Source organism: Oenanthe melanoleuca, chromosome 2 (genome assembly GCF_029582105.1).
Source record: "Oenanthe melanoleuca isolate GR-GAL-2019-014 chromosome 2, OMel1.0, whole genome shotgun sequence".
NCBI lineage: Eukaryota > Metazoa > Chordata > Aves > Passeriformes > Muscicapidae > Oenanthe > Oenanthe melanoleuca.
Window position 1 is genome coordinate 115,890,157 of NC_079335.1, and position 17,516 is coordinate 115,907,672.

Here is a 17,516-nt window from a genome sequence, read left to right on the forward strand (position 1 = left end):
GGCCATATTGCTGCAGTCCTCGCTGGCAAGACTATTCTTAGCTTCATGGCGTCAGGAACACACACAGTGACCTGTTTTAAAGCACTTGTAAGGGCCAAATTCCACTCTCGCTTACACCTGCGAAGTGGGTGAAACGTTTCTGACCACTCTCGATGCAACGAGGTTAAAATAGGCTACTTAAGCGTTCTGTAATACCTGAGATGAGCACGGCCGTGTAGCGCGATGGGAGACTACCATGCCTGCCTATGAAAAGATTCAGGACCTTTTTAAATCCTTCTACTGATCATGGTTGTTCATCGTCCCGCTCCCCCAGGAATTAATACTCGTTTTAGAGGAAACGATTCAACAGATGCGTTTCTCTCCAAGTTCTTCACACTCTATATAAATACAAAGAAGTTCGGAGGTTTCCATCACTTCTCCTGGAAATCGCTTTGGCTCTACCATGCGCTTGTATGTCCTGTATTCTAACATTATTTCACAAGAAAAAGACAAAAAAATAATTGGAAGAAACTTTGATTGGTCCATCGGTTGCGTGCATGGAAGCATTTAATCATAAATTAAGTTTTCCGGAGGCGCTCAAATCAAACACTGTCTTCAAGTAAACTCCTAAGTTTTGGTTAATTTATCCAGCTCATCCCAAGACTCGCATTGTGAAAAGTAAAACCTCTTCCAGAAGTGGTAGGGAATGGTATTTTCAAGGCAAGGGGGGTAGGCTCGGGGGTATTTTTATCCTTGGTGTTCATTACAAGGTCCACGATTTTCGAAGAACATCTGTTCTGCCCGACGCCTTCAGTCCTCACGGTTCCTTTCTAATATTTAATGGTAGATACCCATTAAGGCTGGAAGAAATTATAGCTGAGGAATTAAAATTTGGTATAGGGTGCATAAAAAAATAGCTTTTTTACTCTCTCGATGTCAATAATTTATTAAAAGTCATCTAAACTAGGAAGGCAAAAAAAAAAAGCGTGGAGTCTCGTGTCTGACAACACTATTTTTCTGATGGTGCATAGACACCCTGCAGATGTCATTTTTGCCTATTTTGAAGAAATAGTCCCGTTCTCGAAATCCTCCTCACATCATGGCAAACACGGAAAGAGGACTGTTGTATTACTGCTCTTATCATCAGTGAAAAGCGTGGCCTTCTTCCATAATTATTAAATAGACCTCTAGAGTGAGTAAGAGATGCGGAGAAGGGAGAAAAGTAAGCTCTCTAATCTAATTTCCCTTCTCCTTTTAGCACACAGGGCTGGAACAGCCCCAGGAGGGTAAACAAAACAAAATAACAACCACCAAAAGTCAGCAGACCGGATGCTTCCCCTTCTTCCCCCGCCCTGACACCCCACACACACTACTCGTACAGTTTGCGCCGGGGATGAAAGCTAAGGTTTCACATGATTTCTCCCTCCTCGTGGAAAGGAGCTGGAAAAGTAGAGGCAGATAAGCGAGAAACTCTCTGCGGCTGAGGGGAGCTTGGAGAGTGGGGGCGGGTTGGGGAGGGGGGTAGAGGGGAGCTGGAGAGATTAGTGTTCTCATGGCTACCCGCTTTTTAACAAATCAGACAGATCTTGGGGCTGTGAATGACAGTTCTCACATTGGCTAGACTGCAACTTTCAACTTGACCTTGGCCTCTAGCCGTGTCTAACCCGTATGTAAAACAGCGCTGCCCCATAGAGCTGCCTCCCCTTCCCACTTCTCCCTCGTCCTGCAAAGCGATTTTTAGAAGCTGCCTCGAGAAAACAGAGGGAAACAAACCGAACCAACTCATGCTAGTCAAGCAATGTTTGGCCGGGGGAATCCACAGGTTTCAAAACTGGAGCCTGAAAGAAAAGGGAAAATATGCGTGGAATAAATATTTGCTTTTGGCCATGAGGAAAAATGCGGAAAAGAGTATGCGAAGTTAAAATGGGAACATTTTACTGGCGACAATGAAGAAAAAAAGCGGCTAAATGCTGCCAAATTAGCAGGCGGAATGGCAGAGGCTTCAGGTATCCCAACTCATGGCACGGAAAAAGCACCTTGAAAAAATATCCTTGGGCGCCAAAGAGCTATTCTCATGGCTGGCAGCTCCGCGCTAGGCAAGGAAGAGCCTGCTCGGTAACAATGTACGTCCCGGGATTGCTCTGCGCTTGTAGCCATGAGGGCAAAACAATGCTACAACGTCAATGGAAAGCACAATAGGATAATAAATACGCCGAGCTGTCAGACTCAAAACAAAGCAACACGCAATTGGGGGAAAAAAATTAGTTTTCAGGATGGGAGTATTTGTGGCTGTTTTGTACACACGCGTGAGGGCTGAGAGATGTTAACGATGACATGAACGCTGCTTTAGGTCAAGTTTATTGATAGCTCAGTGATGCAGGGTTCTGGGTTCAAGGCTGTGGGCGAAAAGCTTGGGGGAGAGCAGCATCCTCGCCGGTGAGAGGATATTAAAAATTGAAATTATTTCACCCTACGAAAAATTTATCCCGAAAAGAGAACGGAGTTGTTGGGGTTTTTTTTCTAGCATCCACTTGCAAAGTGGTACGGCCTTCAAAAAAACACCCTATTTTTCAGCCGATAATCCATTTTGTTTTCTCAGCACACATACACACAAAAAACGCCGTGGGTCCGTGCACACACCATGCAAGTCGACGTGATATTTTACAGCCGAAAAAGATTCAAGTCGAATCGTAGGCCCAGGTTTTTATTATTACGGCAATAAATAATACAGCGGTATCGCGATGAATATCCAGTTAACTCTCCCGCTTCCCAAGACCTTCCTAAAAGATAATAATAAATAAAATGGGGATTTCCCCGTCTGTTCATCTTATCTGACTTCTGAGACTTTGTGGCGAGAGGAGCGAGATGGGTCTCGGGCTTTCGACGGGCGGGAAGGAAGGAGGAAAACACCCAGAAAAGACCCCGGGAGGCTCCGTTTCCACAGCCTTATGCGTCCCAGCGTTGCGCGGGGAGCGATCCTCCTCCCTCAGCTTGCCGTGGGCTCTCCGCGCCACCCGGACGGGGCCCCGCCAGCGCTCCCCGGGGACAGGCGGCGGCTCAGGCCGGCGGAGGAAGGGGGCAGAAGGGGTGCGGCTCATCTTCCCCCCGAGACGAGGGGAGGCCTCCGGGGTTCCCGCGGCGCTCGGGGCGGGGAGGGCTCAAGGAAAGCGGAGCAAGGAGAAACCAGGCGGGGTGCCAAGGGGAGCCCCGCACCTCGGGGGGTGCGCCGCGGCAACAACGGGGCCAAAAAGCTCACGCCTCGGTGGCGAGGGAGGGCCGGAGGGAGGAAGGGAGGGAGGGAGGGAAGGAGGAGGGACGGGCGGCCCCCCCGGCGCCCTCGTCCAGCGCGGCGGAGGGACCGCGGCGGGACCGCGCCCGTGCCCGTGCCCGCGCCCCGGGCCGGGACCCGGCCCCGCGCTGATTGCGTTATTTAATTATCTCCACTTTATTCCCTCAGATGTTTATCAGCTGCTTTGCATATCACGTGGGGGCGGCCGGGCCAATGAGGGCCGCTCTGGCGCGACGCTGGCGCGTCAGCCCTGGTCAAGTCCCGGAGATTGAGTATCTCTTTTTTCAGTCTTTGGGGCTTTTAAAAAAGAGCCACTAGTCTCAATGCGGAGCGGGCTATGACAGCCTCCGTGCTCCTCCACCCCCGCTGGATCGAGCCCGTCATGTTCCTCTACGACAACAGCCTGGATGAGATCAATAAGAACATGGACGGGTTTCACGCCGGCAGCAACTTCGCGGCGGCGGCGGCGGCCAACCCTTGCCGCAACCTGATGGCTCACCCCGCGCCCCTGGCCGCCCCCAGCGCCGCCGCCTACAGCTCCAGCGAGGCCCCCGCCGCCGGCATGGCCGAGCCCGCTGTCAAGCAGTGCAGCCCCTGCTCGGCCGCCGTGCAGAGCTCCTCGGGCGCCGCGCTGCCCTACGGCTACTTCGGCAGCGGCTACTACCCCTGTCGCATGACCCACCACAACGCCATCAAGTCCTGCGCCCAGCCCGCCTCCACCTTCGCCGACAAGTACATGGACACCTCGGTCTCCGGCGAGGAGTTCACGTCGCGGGCTAAGGAATTCGCCTTCTACCAGGGCTACGCCGCCGGGCCCTACCAGCCGGTGCCCGGTTATCTGGATATGCCCGTGGTGCCCGCCATCGGCGGCCCCGGCGAGCCGCGCCACGACCCCCTTCTCCCCATGGACAGCTACCAGCCTTGGGCCATCACGAACGGCTGGAACGGGCAAGTGTACTGCCCCAAGGAGCAGAGCCAGCCCCCTCACCTCTGGAAATCCACCCTCCCGGGTAATACACCTGCATGGCTCCCCCTGTCTCTTCTTTTCGTTCTGCCCCGCTCGCCTCTCCCGGCTATCCCGCCGGCGGGCAGGGCTCCGTGATAACCCCCTCCGACGTCCCGCCGGCCGGTCCCGGCCCCATCCCGCCCCGGTCCACACATGCCCCAGCGCCGCTGGAACGGCACCGGTGCCGCCCCCTGCCCCCCGCCGGCGCACGGCACATCCCGCCTCGCCTGGCCGGCCCCGGCGCCGGCCCCGGGAGAGGAAACAGCTGAAAAGGGCCGCGCGAAGGTCTGTGGTATTATTTTCCATAGACCATGAAGTACGCGAGCTGTGTAAATCCCTGCAGCCCCTCTCGGTCCTTCCCAGAGTCCCTGGCCGGGCTACGTGGGGTTCGTTACTATTTGTCTGTCTGAGAGAAGTGGGTCTTTCCCTGCCTAAAAGCTGTCTGCGGCGGCCAGGAAAGAGGAATCCCCAGTTCTGAGCCGGGCTTTAGTAGCTAAACCGGAGCGGGGCAGGCGGAGGAGTGCGCTCTAACCCTAACCCTTGTACCACTTGAAGATGTCCTAACCGGTTCGAGCGATTTTCTAACGCTTCCCTGCATGGTTTTTCTGTTTCAGACGTCGTTTCTCATCCCTCGGATGCGAACTCGTACAGACGTGGAAGAAAGAAACGAGTCCCTTACACAAAGGTCCAGTTAAAAGAACTCGAAAGGGAATATGCTACAAATAAATTCATAACCAAAGACAAGAGGAGGAGGATATCGGCGACTACAAATCTATCAGAGAGACAGGTCACAATCTGGTTCCAAAACAGAAGGGTCAAAGAGAAAAAAGTGATCAACAAATTGAAGACTACCAGTTAATGGATTAAAAATGGAGAAGCAGCAATTCAAGAGTTTCAGAACTTTTTTTTTTTTTTTTTTTTTTTTTTTTTTTTTTTTTTTTGTGTGTGTTCAGATTAAAGTAATTATTAATAATAATTAAAAAGAGAAAAGACAATGAACCTCTTCTTTCAGAGCAAGAGATCTGTATCTTTGGAATTATAGCCTTTCTTTTTCTTCTTCCTTTTTTTTTTTTTTTTTTTTTTTTTTTAATATTGCTGTAGCAAAATCGTGAAAACTGACAGTTCTCCTGAAATCCCAAACAGCCAGCCAGTATCACTTGCAGACTGTACAGCCCACACGCCCAGCTCCAAGAGATACATTTTCAATTAAGACAAGATTTTCTGAGAAACTTGTAAATACTTCTAAGACCTTACTATTTGAAAGAAGACCCTTCGTGGCCACGATGCAAGAGCTGGTTAACGTGAGGAGGTCGATGTGGACACATGATCTGGTTTTCTTCCATTGCAATCCAAACTGTATGTTGAATGACTGCTCAGGTAAACCATAGTGAAAAAATTACAATTACTGTATGTTTTTAAGCAATGCATTTATTGTCAAAAAGTAATAATAAACCTCAAAGGTACTGAATAAGGATTTCAGAGACATCAATAATGAAGGAAGTTCTGTGGAGGATCTATCTTGATAGTAAATTTGAACATCACAAATTAGTGAGAATAGAAAAAAAAATATTTGCTTGGAGATGTGTTTCGGTTTTATTTTTTATTTTCCACAGATGAATTCTTGTCATCTAAACTGGGGGTTTTTGGGGGGCTTTATTTTTATTTCTTTTCTCCTGCAGACCATACAATAGATACATTTTAAAGGACTCTGCCTATTTTAAACCTGAAATAATCTTCAAGAATTAGTATTTTAAGTCCCGGAAATTTTAAATATTTGAATATTGGCATTTCTTTACAGTAGGAAAAAAAAAAGGCCTGGGAAAAAATATCCAAGAACTTTGAACTGAAATACTTTTTTTTTTTCCCCAGAAGTATTTTGATTTATGTAATCTATATTTGATCTATAAGTAATTAGTTGTTTCTCCTTGTTTATTGTCTGTTATGAGGCCGCAGTAGAATGTTTAGGGGTTCTTTTTACAGCACCTTTTAATCCAATCAGTTATTTCAACCAGCACATTATTTTGTTTTTATTCACTATAAGAAGCTATCTTGTAAATAAAAAAAAAAAATCAGCGCACTGTGAAAATGTACTTATGCACCCTTTTTTTATATATTTCTACTGAAAAATTAAATCCCAAGACGTGTAGAAGTATAGTAGTATTAATACTGTTAATAAAATAGTCACTGTAATAAAACCTGAAAGAAATACTCTTTATTTTTTTCTATTCCTACTCACATTTAATAGAAAAATATAATGTATCTGCCTTACAATTGTAATACTGATGTCTTTCAGTGTGTAGCTTGCGTATATATGGTGGATTTTGTTTTATTTTTCTTGGCGGTATTTATCTGCGGGCAGGCACGCCTGATAACCAGCTTTCCTAAACTATAAATGTTTCGGTAACGTTAAACAGTGGTTTTGCAGCCGCGCTGGGGGACGGGGGGTGGAAGAGCAGGATGATACGAGCAGCGCTGCAGCTCTCGCCGGGAAATGGAGGCCGGCGGCCGACCCCTGGGATGGGGGCACGCTGCCCGGCCTGCCGATGCCTCGACGGGGAGGTGTGGGGGGGCTGCGTGGCGATGACAGGACGGGGAAGGCCCGAAACCTTGACCTTGAGGGGGAAAAAGCCGGTTTGTGACCTTGACTTTTGACAGCTCCTGGCGCCGGCGGCATCCGCGGGCCGACAGCGCCACCGCGTGGCCAGCGCCGGGTGGCGTCCGCACCTGGGCGCGCCCGCGCAGCATCCTGCCGGGAATCCCGCCGGGATCCTGCCGGGATCCTGCTCCGCGCCGGGACAGCCCGCAGATGTTCATACAGATTTGTGTAAAATGCCTCTGGGCTTGCGAGGCAGAGCGCGGAGCTGGTTATGCTTCCCGTGCTCTCTTCTGTCTCCGGCGGTGATTCACGGTGCTCACCCGGTGCTCGGCTGAGGGATGCCTGGGGCCGTGCGAGGAGCTGCCCGCCGGCCGGGATAGAGAGTGGCGGGCGACTCTGGTCGGGCACAAAGCGAAGTTTGCTTTAGCCGCCTGTCTCCTGCGGTGGTCTGTAGCTCTAATTAGAGCTATTGGGGAACCTTTACGGTACATTTAGAGGGTATCATATACCGCGCTCGCTGTGCTTTTCTAGCCTTACATTTCTGAAATTCAAAAGGACCCACCTCTGCAGGGATCAGCGCAGAGCGATTTCCGTCCCTCAGATCTGACTGTAACGCATTCGTGCAATAACTGACGTGAAAACTACCTGCAGGAGCTGGATTTATTTTCCAGGAGGCTTTTTAGTCGGGGGCTTTGCCCTACGCTCGCGATTTTAGATTTTAGCCTTGCCGCCGTGTGCGGCCGCGAAGGGGCTGTGAACCGCTGTGGTTTCTCGGGCTGCGAAGCCCTGTGGTTTCTCAGGCCGCGGGAAACCCGCGGCCGCGGAGCGTGGGAATTTCGGATGCATCTCTTCGGAGACCGGTCAGGGAATTACTGAGAGAGAAATTTCGTCCTGCTGCGAAAATAGCCTAGGAGTGTCACATTATTGGCAGGCGGTTTCCAGACCACGCAAGTCGGTTGCGCTTTGGGGTGACAGGATGACAAGCGCCCGGTCTCCCAGTGGGCTGCGGCACCGTGCGAGGGACACGGGTAAAGATCCACGGGCGGAACGCCACTCGCCCATGGCGAGCAGGGCCTTGGGCTGCCCACGGGCGAGGGGGACCACTGAGGAGCCGGTAGTCTCCAGGACCTCCGCGGTAGCCCTGCGGCCTGGGATTTTCAGCAGAGCTGGAGCAGGCAGAAAACTCCCGCGCTGGAGCTGTTCTAGCTGCGGGAAGCCCTGTTACCCTGCTCGAAGGTCCAGGATTGTGGGCTGATGACGGGGATCTGTCTCCCCCCGGCCGTACCTGCTGCCCACGGGCTGTCTGCCTCGGCTGCAGGCACGGGGCAGCCGCCTTTCCATCGTCTCCTTGCGACGTTTTCACCTGAAGGAGAGGAATTGCCTGAAGAAGGCCACTAGTCAGTTACACTTGTTCTCGCTCCGAGTGAATAATTTTGTTTATTTCGTTATATTTCGCAACCTGTGTAATTTCACAGCCTGTGTCATTATTGCATGAGACACCGCAAATTATATGTACTTCAGGTCGGAGTTGGGGGTGATACAGGGGGCTGAATCCTGCCTACCTTAGTCAGGATCTTCTATTTTCAGACCATGCCCGGGAGCGATATAATTCAGGGACGTCTTGAAAGAAGGCCACAATGAGAACATGGCCGACACTAGTGTAACTGAAATTTTTGGTTATTTGTTGGGGCGTTTTTTTGTTTTGGTTTTTGGTGGGGGTTTTTTGTTTGTTTTGTTTTTATTTTTTAAAGTAACTTTTAATCGGAGCTAGCGCTGGAAGATTATGTTTTCACACTGAACTACCTACCGTTCAAATTTGCTAAGCATTTCAAGACTGGCTGCGGATTAGCGAATTTAAATTCCCACTACTGTTCAAATAGCTCAGCCGCATATATATTTCACAGAGTAAAAAGGGGAGCATTTGACTCGCGATCGCTGGCAGGAGTAAGGTAACATTTTGGATCCGACCCCTGTTACCATGTAAGTCAGCGTCGAGGCTCCGAGGCTCTCGCAGGCTTTAGCACGACGAGCAGGTCATGTTTCCCGGCCCAGTGGTGGAGAGTCCCCACCAGGGAAGCAGAACCCCAGGCCAGCGACAGAGCCCCCCCACCCCACCGGGCTCCCCCAAAGCCTCTGGAGCGGCGGCCGCGGCCGAGGTTTCGCGCCCGGTCCCGCGGGGAGGCCGCTCGGAGCCGCGCCGCTGCCTCCTCGTCGGGCCCGGCTCGAGGCGCCTCTGGAGAAACATCCCACGGTGCGAATGGTGGGGCAGGTGAGCAAAGGCAGCGAGCTCCGTGCCTTGCTCCGCAGGGCACCGAGGAGAGGGACCGAGGGGAGGAAATGGCCGGCGGAGCGCTCCACGGCTGTGCGGCGACTCAGGGCACCGAGCCGGGAACGTCTGCGGTTTTCCCAGTCACGGAAGATTCACTCTCTGCCAGCCCTGCGTGCGCTCCTGCCCTCGCCTCGTTCGTCCCGCGTGTCGCCCCTACCCACGGCTGCACCCACGCAGCCCCCCGCGCCTCCATCGCTCCATCCCTTTGCTGGGTAGATGTGGCCTGGGAGCGTGGGGGCCTCGGAGCGTGTGTGTTCGTGTTATTTATTGCCTTCATTTACCGTCCAAAAGCTGTTGGCACATACATTTTCAAGTACAAATTGCTGTTGTACTACATATTCCCCTCTCACCAATCTGCCGCCAGAGCCCTAAAATACATCCCTAATATGTTTTACAAGTGAATATTATCACCAACGAAAATAATTAAGCAACGTGATACGTTAATTCACGACGTCCGTCCTTGCACAGGATTCAGAGAGAATTGTAATTTATATTCCCCGCGTTACAGAGAATGTTTTAAAATGGTGGTAGGGAACTTACTATGCCTGGATTGCTGGGCAGAGTTACGTGTACAAGGAGTTTTATTTGCAAAAGTTAAGAAAATGTGCCAGAAGAAGGATTTGGAAGGAAAACAAAACACAAAATTAAAAAACATAACGTATATAAACGTAGTACAGTCTTTATTTTCTCAGCGTCCCTTGAATCGAGAATGTTAGGTATCATATTTTAGCAGATGTGGAGAGAGATGCAAGGGATACAGGGAGCAAGTTATTATTTTATATTTAATGTATTTATTGGAGCATTAATATCAGAGCAGCATTTCATTCCTAGCTCAAAACGCGCAATATAATTAATGACAAAAAAAAATCAGTTTCACTTCAATCTCCACGTTGTTCACTTTCAGTCTTGGATTCAGAGACATACATTTTAATTCTCAGTGTCTGGAAATGTTAGCTTGATTCTTGGCGTCGTGGGTCCCTCAGTTTTCCCATGGGCAGAAAATGTCCTTATGTCTTTGACGCGGACAGACAGGTATAACAAATGTTACACTTTTTCCCACCCAGCGAATAATCTCGTATTTAATCTATCCCTGCCTAGAGCACTTGGCAGTAGCAAAGGTGGTTTGCTATGGGAAATAAACCTTGACAGGAGCATATTTCCGAAAAAGAATAACTCTAAATCTATTTTTTTTGCGGCTGCCTTTTTCTCAGAAAGATTCTCGTTTAAATATCCCAGAATGTTGTCCTCAATATTGAAATGTTCAGAAAATCGCCCATTACTTCCAGAAAAACGAGTTTATTTTCATACATATATATGTCTGAGAGAACGGGTAAGAATCTCGGCCTCTAGCCTATATATTAAAAATATCTACGGGTAAATAAAATCCCATTCCTGGTGCATTTCAGCATTCTCCTTGGGCAGCATGAGCAATAAAATCAAGACAGCGTTTAATACAAAAAAATATTGGCAGGCGCTAAAAGGCCGTTTGTCGCCATTCATAACATTTAGATGCGTTTCAATGCACTTTCATGAGGATTTGAAGAGATGTCCTTGCTCAATCTCGGCCGGTAAAGGAGTCCAAAAAGATGAGGGGGAGGGAACCAGGGGGTGGTTTTTCCGTGGGGCCGGGGGAATGTGGGGCGGTGGGTGCCGGGACGGGCCCATGAGCCCCGGCCCCGTCTGCAGGGTCCGGCCGGGGGTGTTCCGGCCACGCCGTGAGCCTTTCCCTGCCCCCTGGGCCCCCGCCCCCTTGAATGCAGTTGATTCATGAACTAGGGTACGAAATGCTAATGTTCATTAAGTCTATCCTCCTCTCTCCTCCCTTCGGCCTCCTTCCCGCCCCCGCACCCCCAAAAAAAAATTTTTTTTTCCTCCAGTGAATAGCTTCAACATGGCGTACTGCAAGGCAGAAGCTTTGCCCGTTCCTAGATCTGAACTGTGATTAAACATCCCCAAAGAGAGCATCTCTCTTCCTCCCGCAGCTTCCCCCTCCCTTCCCTCCCCTTAGCGTAAAGCGCCCTCTTCTACGTAGGAAAGGTCAAGTCCTACAACGCACAACCCACGGTCATTACTGTACTGTGACCCAGGGTGTACTGGGGAGGAACGGCCGGGTGTCTCGTGATCAAAAACACTGGGACTTTTTTTTTTTCTTTTTTTTTTTTTTTTTTTTTTTTTTCCATTTCTCCTACTCGTGCGATGGGAATCCGTGGAATTAGACAGCATTTTAGCCTTCTGCAATCACCTTGTGTGCAAATCGCCATCGGAAATCCTAAGGGATCAGGAGAGAAACAGAGAGAGGGGGAGAGACAGAGAGGGCGGGGGGAGAAGAGAAAGAGAGAGAGGAAAAAATGAATAGCTATAATAGTAGTAGTAGTAATAATAACAGCAATAATCGTCATTAGCCTTTGATATCGCTGCATTTTGCCTGAAGCTGGCAGGAAGGACGATGTGCCCCAGTGGCTAGATTTCTCTCTATCTAAAGGCAAACCAACAACAACTAGAACAAAAAAAATATAACCCCCCAAATCAACTGCAACCCAAGACACTGAAAAATCGAGAAGGAATGTTTGGTGGACCGTGTATATTTAATCTGTAAGAGAGGAAACCAAAAAATATGCAATCCATCCTCACTGAACTGGAGATCTACAGCCCAGCGCGGGATCCTAAACTGTCAGTCTCCGTGGGGATATATTTTTGCACAGGCGAGAGACTTCTGGATGCTGGGGTAAGATTTTCGTGCTCTTCCTGGAAGCGGCTCAATGTTTCTCCTCTCTCCCTGCTCGGTGGTGAACTAAGCAAACAAGCCAACAGCAAACACCCACCCGGTCCCCTCGCAAAAAGCCCCCTGCATGACTGGAGCGAAGTCATCGGGGAGGCCTTTGTGGAGAGTTTCCCAGGCCCCTGCTTTCCCCCCCAGCCCACCCACCCACCCCACTCCGTTTCTCCCACGGTGTATGAGGCCGAAGTGCCGCTTCTCCTGCGGGGACCTGGGGGAAGCTGCCTGAGCTGGTGCTAATAGAGCCGAAGAGCCGGTTGAGTAAAGCACGGCTGTTTCTCCCAGTTTGGGTGCCGGCTCCACCTTCCCCAGGGATGCTGCTTTCCTCTCTGGCATAGGTGGGAAGTGAAGAGGGCTCTTGGCAGGAAAGTGCGCCAGGAGAGGCTGGGGTCAGAGCCCAGGACGAGAGCAGACTCGCAGATAGAGCTGCTGGTTGTTTGGCTTTGTGCAGCGCCGTGTTGTATTGCAGAGCTGGGTCAGGCTGCGTGGAAAAGCGTCTCCTGCTTTTTATCCCCGGTTGTTTTATTCTCGTGTTCTTGCCTCTGAAATTATTTTAGTCATTCAAGTGCCGGGGAGGAGGGTGGACGGCTATGTGTGGAAGAAATACGGGGAAGGATGTTTAACCTGTCTGCTTTTCGCCATTGTTTGTGCGTATCTAGAGAGAGAAATGCCAGCCGGGCATTGTAACCTGTCAGTTTTAATTAATCTGAATTTCCTCGTAATCGCCTTGATTTGAACCCACTAAGCAAATTGCTTTCATTTATTCCTGATCGTATAAAACGACCTATATGGTCGGCTTGGGTGACGAGTAATGGGAAAGCGGGTTATTTCAAGCCTGGCTTCGAAATGCCTTCGGGTAGGCAAAGAAAAATAAAATTAAAAAAAAAAAAAAAAAAAAAAAAAAAAAGGAAAAAGGGTTTTCTTAATACAAAGCAATCTTGGATGGACTTTGCCACCAGACAGTGGCTGGTTTACGTTTAAATATGTGAGGATTTCTAAATACTGTGCTGTATGAACACTTGATGGGAAAATAAAACCGAAAGAGAAAGAACGAGTAACCCCCACACTTCGCCTGGTCCCATTTTGGATGTTTTGCCCAAATTCCCCCGGGCTCTGCAATGTGGATCTGTTATGCTTATGCGCCCCGATTTCTGGAATGAGTGATATTAGTATCAGCATTTGTTGAAAAGTCGGGAAAAGGAAACAATCAGGACAGAGCGGGCTTCCACCCGGGCATAGGCAAGAGCAGCCATATTAGGTTTAGAGGAAGAGCCGTTTTTATGGGTATCTTTGCGTTACATATGAGAGAAAAGGCACGAAACGATCCTTACGAGCTGGCTGAGTTGAACATGGGCATGTGATTGCATTCTAAATTGCAGCACGTACTTTAAGCTCGTGTTATACAAATAGCTTCCAATAAATGTTACACAAGTACAGGTACCTTAATTATAATACAATTCTGATAGTCCATCAAAATATGAAGTTGGAGCTTTGAAGTCGTTGATTTGACAGTCCTGGTATAGCGATACTTCCTGTACCCGCCCCCTAAAGCAAGCATTGATGAAGAAATGTCTTTAGTTCGGTGGGTTTCATGATATGTGAATAAGGCTCTCCTATAAAGTTAGCAGTGGTACAGTAAAATCTGATGTGTTTCTTGGCGAGTTGGGAAAAATAATTAAATAAAAAATTGAAATACCTTTATAAATCATTGTTAAAATTTAATGTGCATTAGAGAGAACCCTATATCCTATAAAATTCAATTTAGCTTAGAATCCCAGTCAATTACCTTGACGTGAATTTCTGTGGCATCGTGTGGATCTCAGCATCTCAGAAACAGTCTGGTTACGACAGACTGGTCTCAGCGTTGAAGCATTTCACTTTCTGTAGCTTTCTAGGCTTAATCCAGAGGGCACATTATATGTCTCATAACTCTCATGAGTTGTTTATACCCTGAACTGGTAGGCAGAAAATGCTCGTTTGCCAGAGACAACGCGATAGGATTATTTTTTTTCCCCTCACTGAATATATTTCCTGGATTAACAAATCTAAGGTCAAGTTCAAGGCATCGATTCTAGCAATACTTTTAAATGTAAGTCGACATGGGAATGTTTTGGTAAACATTTTTTTCTTTTTCTTTTTCTTTTCTTTTTTTTTTTTTTTTTCTTTTTCTTTTTTTATTTTTTTTTTTTTTTAATGTGTAAAGTAAAGCGGCACTCTCGGTTGCGGGTGAATTTTGCATGGGAGCATCGCCTGGGATATGGCCGTCGGCGGGGATAACTGTCGATTACTAGCACCTCACTTTCAAGGGATCACTGGGGATGCTCCCCCAAACCGCTCTGCTTATTTCTTCATTAAATACGTTGATACGAAAAGGGGACTGGTACCTGTTTACTACAAACGGTGCTAACGGCACGGTGCTTTGTAGGTCTGGGTGGGAGTAGGTGGGAAGCGCCTGCTCTTCTGTACCGGCGGATTATAATCAGGGAAATTTGCTTTCACACCAGTTTAGAGCCCGCCGCTGGCTCTAGACATCCCTCTCCCGCAGACTAAGTTTGCTAGAAGTCTCTTGCACCTGTATCTGGGTAGTTGGGGGGAAAGGAGTGACCGTGTGTATGTTTTCCCGTGCCGGGAAAGACTCCGAGAGTGTTCAGGTGGAGAAAACGAGACATTTATAGAAACATCGTGAGTCAATCAATTTCTGATATACTAGTTGGTCTGAGAAAACCCCTTCTTGCGTCCATCTTATTGCCAAACCCGCCAGCATTGTCTTTCAGAATCAGCCTCCGAGCAGTAAATATAAACATTTTAGAGGGGTTCAGAGCCCCGGGACCCTGGAGCTCAGGGCTGGGGAACCGAGGGGTGAGGAGACAGACATTGTGAGAGACTCCCCGCGTGTTGGGAAGGCGCCGGGAGGCTGTCAGAACAACAAATCGTTTGTCTGCTGGTGAGCAAGAGAATAGCTGCCGAAACATGAAGTTTTCTATCTAGAAGTAGGTTCCTCTCCCGAAGAAAACCAACCAAAGAAAAAAAACCGAAAAAAAACCCCAAAAAACCAACAAAGCCGGCAATATTTCGGCTACTTGCAGCTATCAGAGTCAGAGAGCCCTCAGATGTTCATCAGCTCAAAGGGATGCAAGATATCATGATTGGTGGCCAACGACGAGTATATCTCTGGAGGTCCGTAGTAGTTTAATCCTAAAATTCAAACTAGACAGGAGGTTCGGTAGGAAAAAAAAAAAATCACCCTCTTCACTTCAGCAACTTCAAAAGACACAGAGGAAAGGAAAGGATTTTGCTAAATGATACTAAAAATTAATCTAAAGTATTCTAGCCTAGATGAGTGCAGCCTTTTGAGGTGTTCAAGCCTCCGAAATAATGTAATGCGGGGGAAAAAAAAAAAAAAAAAAAAAAAAAAAAAAAGTCTGAATTACATTGAATCCTATTTATATCTACTCGTTCTCTTTACACGTATTCTGCAGTTTCCTAGCAAAATCACAACCACACTGTCTTACGTTTTGGAAAATAAATAGCCTGTTCCATGTCACACTGATATATACACATACACATATACATGTATAAATAAATTCACCTATTATTTAAATTATTTAGCTAGCTATAGTAGCACTTCATTCTACTGTAATCTTACGGAAACACATTTAGTTAAAATTAAAAAAAAAAAAAAAAAAAAAAATACACGTATAGCTTCTTTCCATAAGAGACAAAACTGCAAAGAGAAAAGAAATGCCTTTTAAGAATTTCTGAGCCCGAGATATTTGAAATCCAAATTATTAGCAGGTTTTTCTGAAGCTGCATTCCTGGCAGATTTTGCTACGAATTATCGCCTCGTGCCCCTATTTGCGTTGGTAAAGGTGGGAAGACGGTGCGCTTTTCGTTGGCAGCAACATCTCGAACTCTCTAATGCTATGCTTTTCTAATAAGCCTTTCTAGACTGTAATCAACCCTCCATTTTACAAAACACTGCCATAATTCCTTAGATATTTTCTCCTGCTCAAGTCGTAATACCTCTCACCCTCCCTGTGCGAGAGAAGCAGTAGAGATTGAAGCCAGCCATCCTGTAATATTTTAATTAGCTCCTCTTGACGCAAATTCCTTCTAGCACACGTTCCTCCTGTTAATTAGAGGCACCCACCCTACTGGCAAGGTAAATGGTAGGCTTCAAATATTTTTCAAGCAAAGCCCGGTACAAAAAAGACAACAATTTAGATACAATAGAACTTGACCTTTTGGAGAAGCAGCAGTGAGTTAAACAGTTCCCTTTGCGCACCATCTGTATATGTATAAGCTAGACTATCGAGGCGTCCTAGTTCTGTTTATATTCCTCCAAAGAAGAGATGTAGCTTTTTTCTCCTCCCTTTGTTTAGCTTAGCTATGGGTAACAGTCTCCCCACCTCTTGGCCACGCTTCTCCTTTGCAAAACCGTCCTGCAGCAGAGGTTCCAAATTCAGAGCGGTTTTACCCTCTCTAATCCGGTCGAAATACATGGGAAGGCGTAACGAATGCATTTTGCTTCTCCAAACGAAATGCCTGCCTTTGTTTATGTTGTTCTCAGTGAGGTTAGCGAGGGGAAGGCTCGGTTTTCCCCCTTCCTCAACGCGGAAGTCCCAATTACTGTATTAAAAGAGCAATTCAACATTAGACCAAATAATCAACATTGATAATTGTGCTGAACACAGCAACTTAACAGCAGGCTCCCTGCAATTACCCACACATTCCGGGACTTTAAGCGTACATTATCTCTTGTTTCACTTAACAGCAAATAAAGCAGAGAACAGCCTGTGCCTTGGGTGTCTACTCGCTCCCAGACGAGCTGTGCCCGCCTCGGTTTTCCCCATCACCCTTCCCGCTTGTTGTGCAGGCGGCACCCGGAGGCATTTTGGGGTACCCCTGCGTTACAAACCCGCTTGGAAAGAAATAGGCTGCTTGCTTTGGAGAGGTGGGGGAGAGAGCTCGAGCGGTTCAAAAGCAGGCATCGGGGCTGCACGTGTGCATGCTGTGCAAGCACATATATGCCCAGACACACGCACACCCACGCACACACACTCTGATTTCCAGTTGCCTTCTCGCCTTTCTTGCCTTAATTTCCCTTTGTTTCCCAGAGGCAGCCCCGACCTCTGGCACGGCGGAGCCTCGCACGGCGCCGCAGCCCCCGCTGCAGAGAGGAGCGGCAAAGAGCCCCCATACAAACCTGTGCCAGCTCTGCTCCCCATTTCTAGCCCCAAGGTTTGAAATTTATTGAAAAGCAAGAGGGCGGCTGCAGTGAGTCCGAGGAGGTGGCGTCCCGCGATTAAGTGTTGGGCAGCTCTGTCATGTCTGCTCTGACACAAGCTGAAGTTGACTGCCAAAGTGCTATAAAACCGCAGGTCAGTCTAGAACTGTTTTCGGTTCCCCTAGACGCGCCGTGTTCAATTATAGCCTTAAAAGCCCTAATACAAGTGCAAGAATTTGTTTGCCATCACACAGAGGCGGGGCGAGGCTCGGCAATGGTGGCGCCTTTGTTATCTCAAAGTCACTGAAATCCTT

The 17,516-nt window shown here is 48.2% G+C and overlaps 1 protein-coding gene across 1 annotated transcript; it reads left to right on the top strand.

Moving 5' to 3' along the window:
- The first annotated feature begins 3,536 nt into the window (after positions 1–3,536).
- Positions 3,537–6,491, top strand: HOXA13 (homeobox A13). Its single transcript, XM_056484246.1, has 2 exons — positions 3,537–4,278; positions 4,889–6,491. Exons 1-2 carry the CDS (start codon positions 3,606–3,608, stop codon positions 5,131–5,133), a joined length of 918 nt encoding a protein of 305 aa, XP_056340221.1. The 5' UTR covers positions 3,537–3,605; the 3' UTR covers positions 5,134–6,491.
- The last annotated feature ends 11,025 nt before the right edge of the window (positions 6,492–17,516 follow it).

Bases quoted from the DNA above. Each gene is read 5' to 3' on its own strand.
- HOXA13 (XM_056484246.1), top strand. From the start codon at position 3,606: ATGACAGCCTCCGTGCTCCTCCACCCCCGCTGGATCGAGCCCGTCATG. The intron at 4,279-4,888 runs GTAATACACCTG...TTTCTGTTTCAG, and splicing joins CTGGAAATCCACCCTCCCGG to ACGTCGTTTCTCATCCCTCG.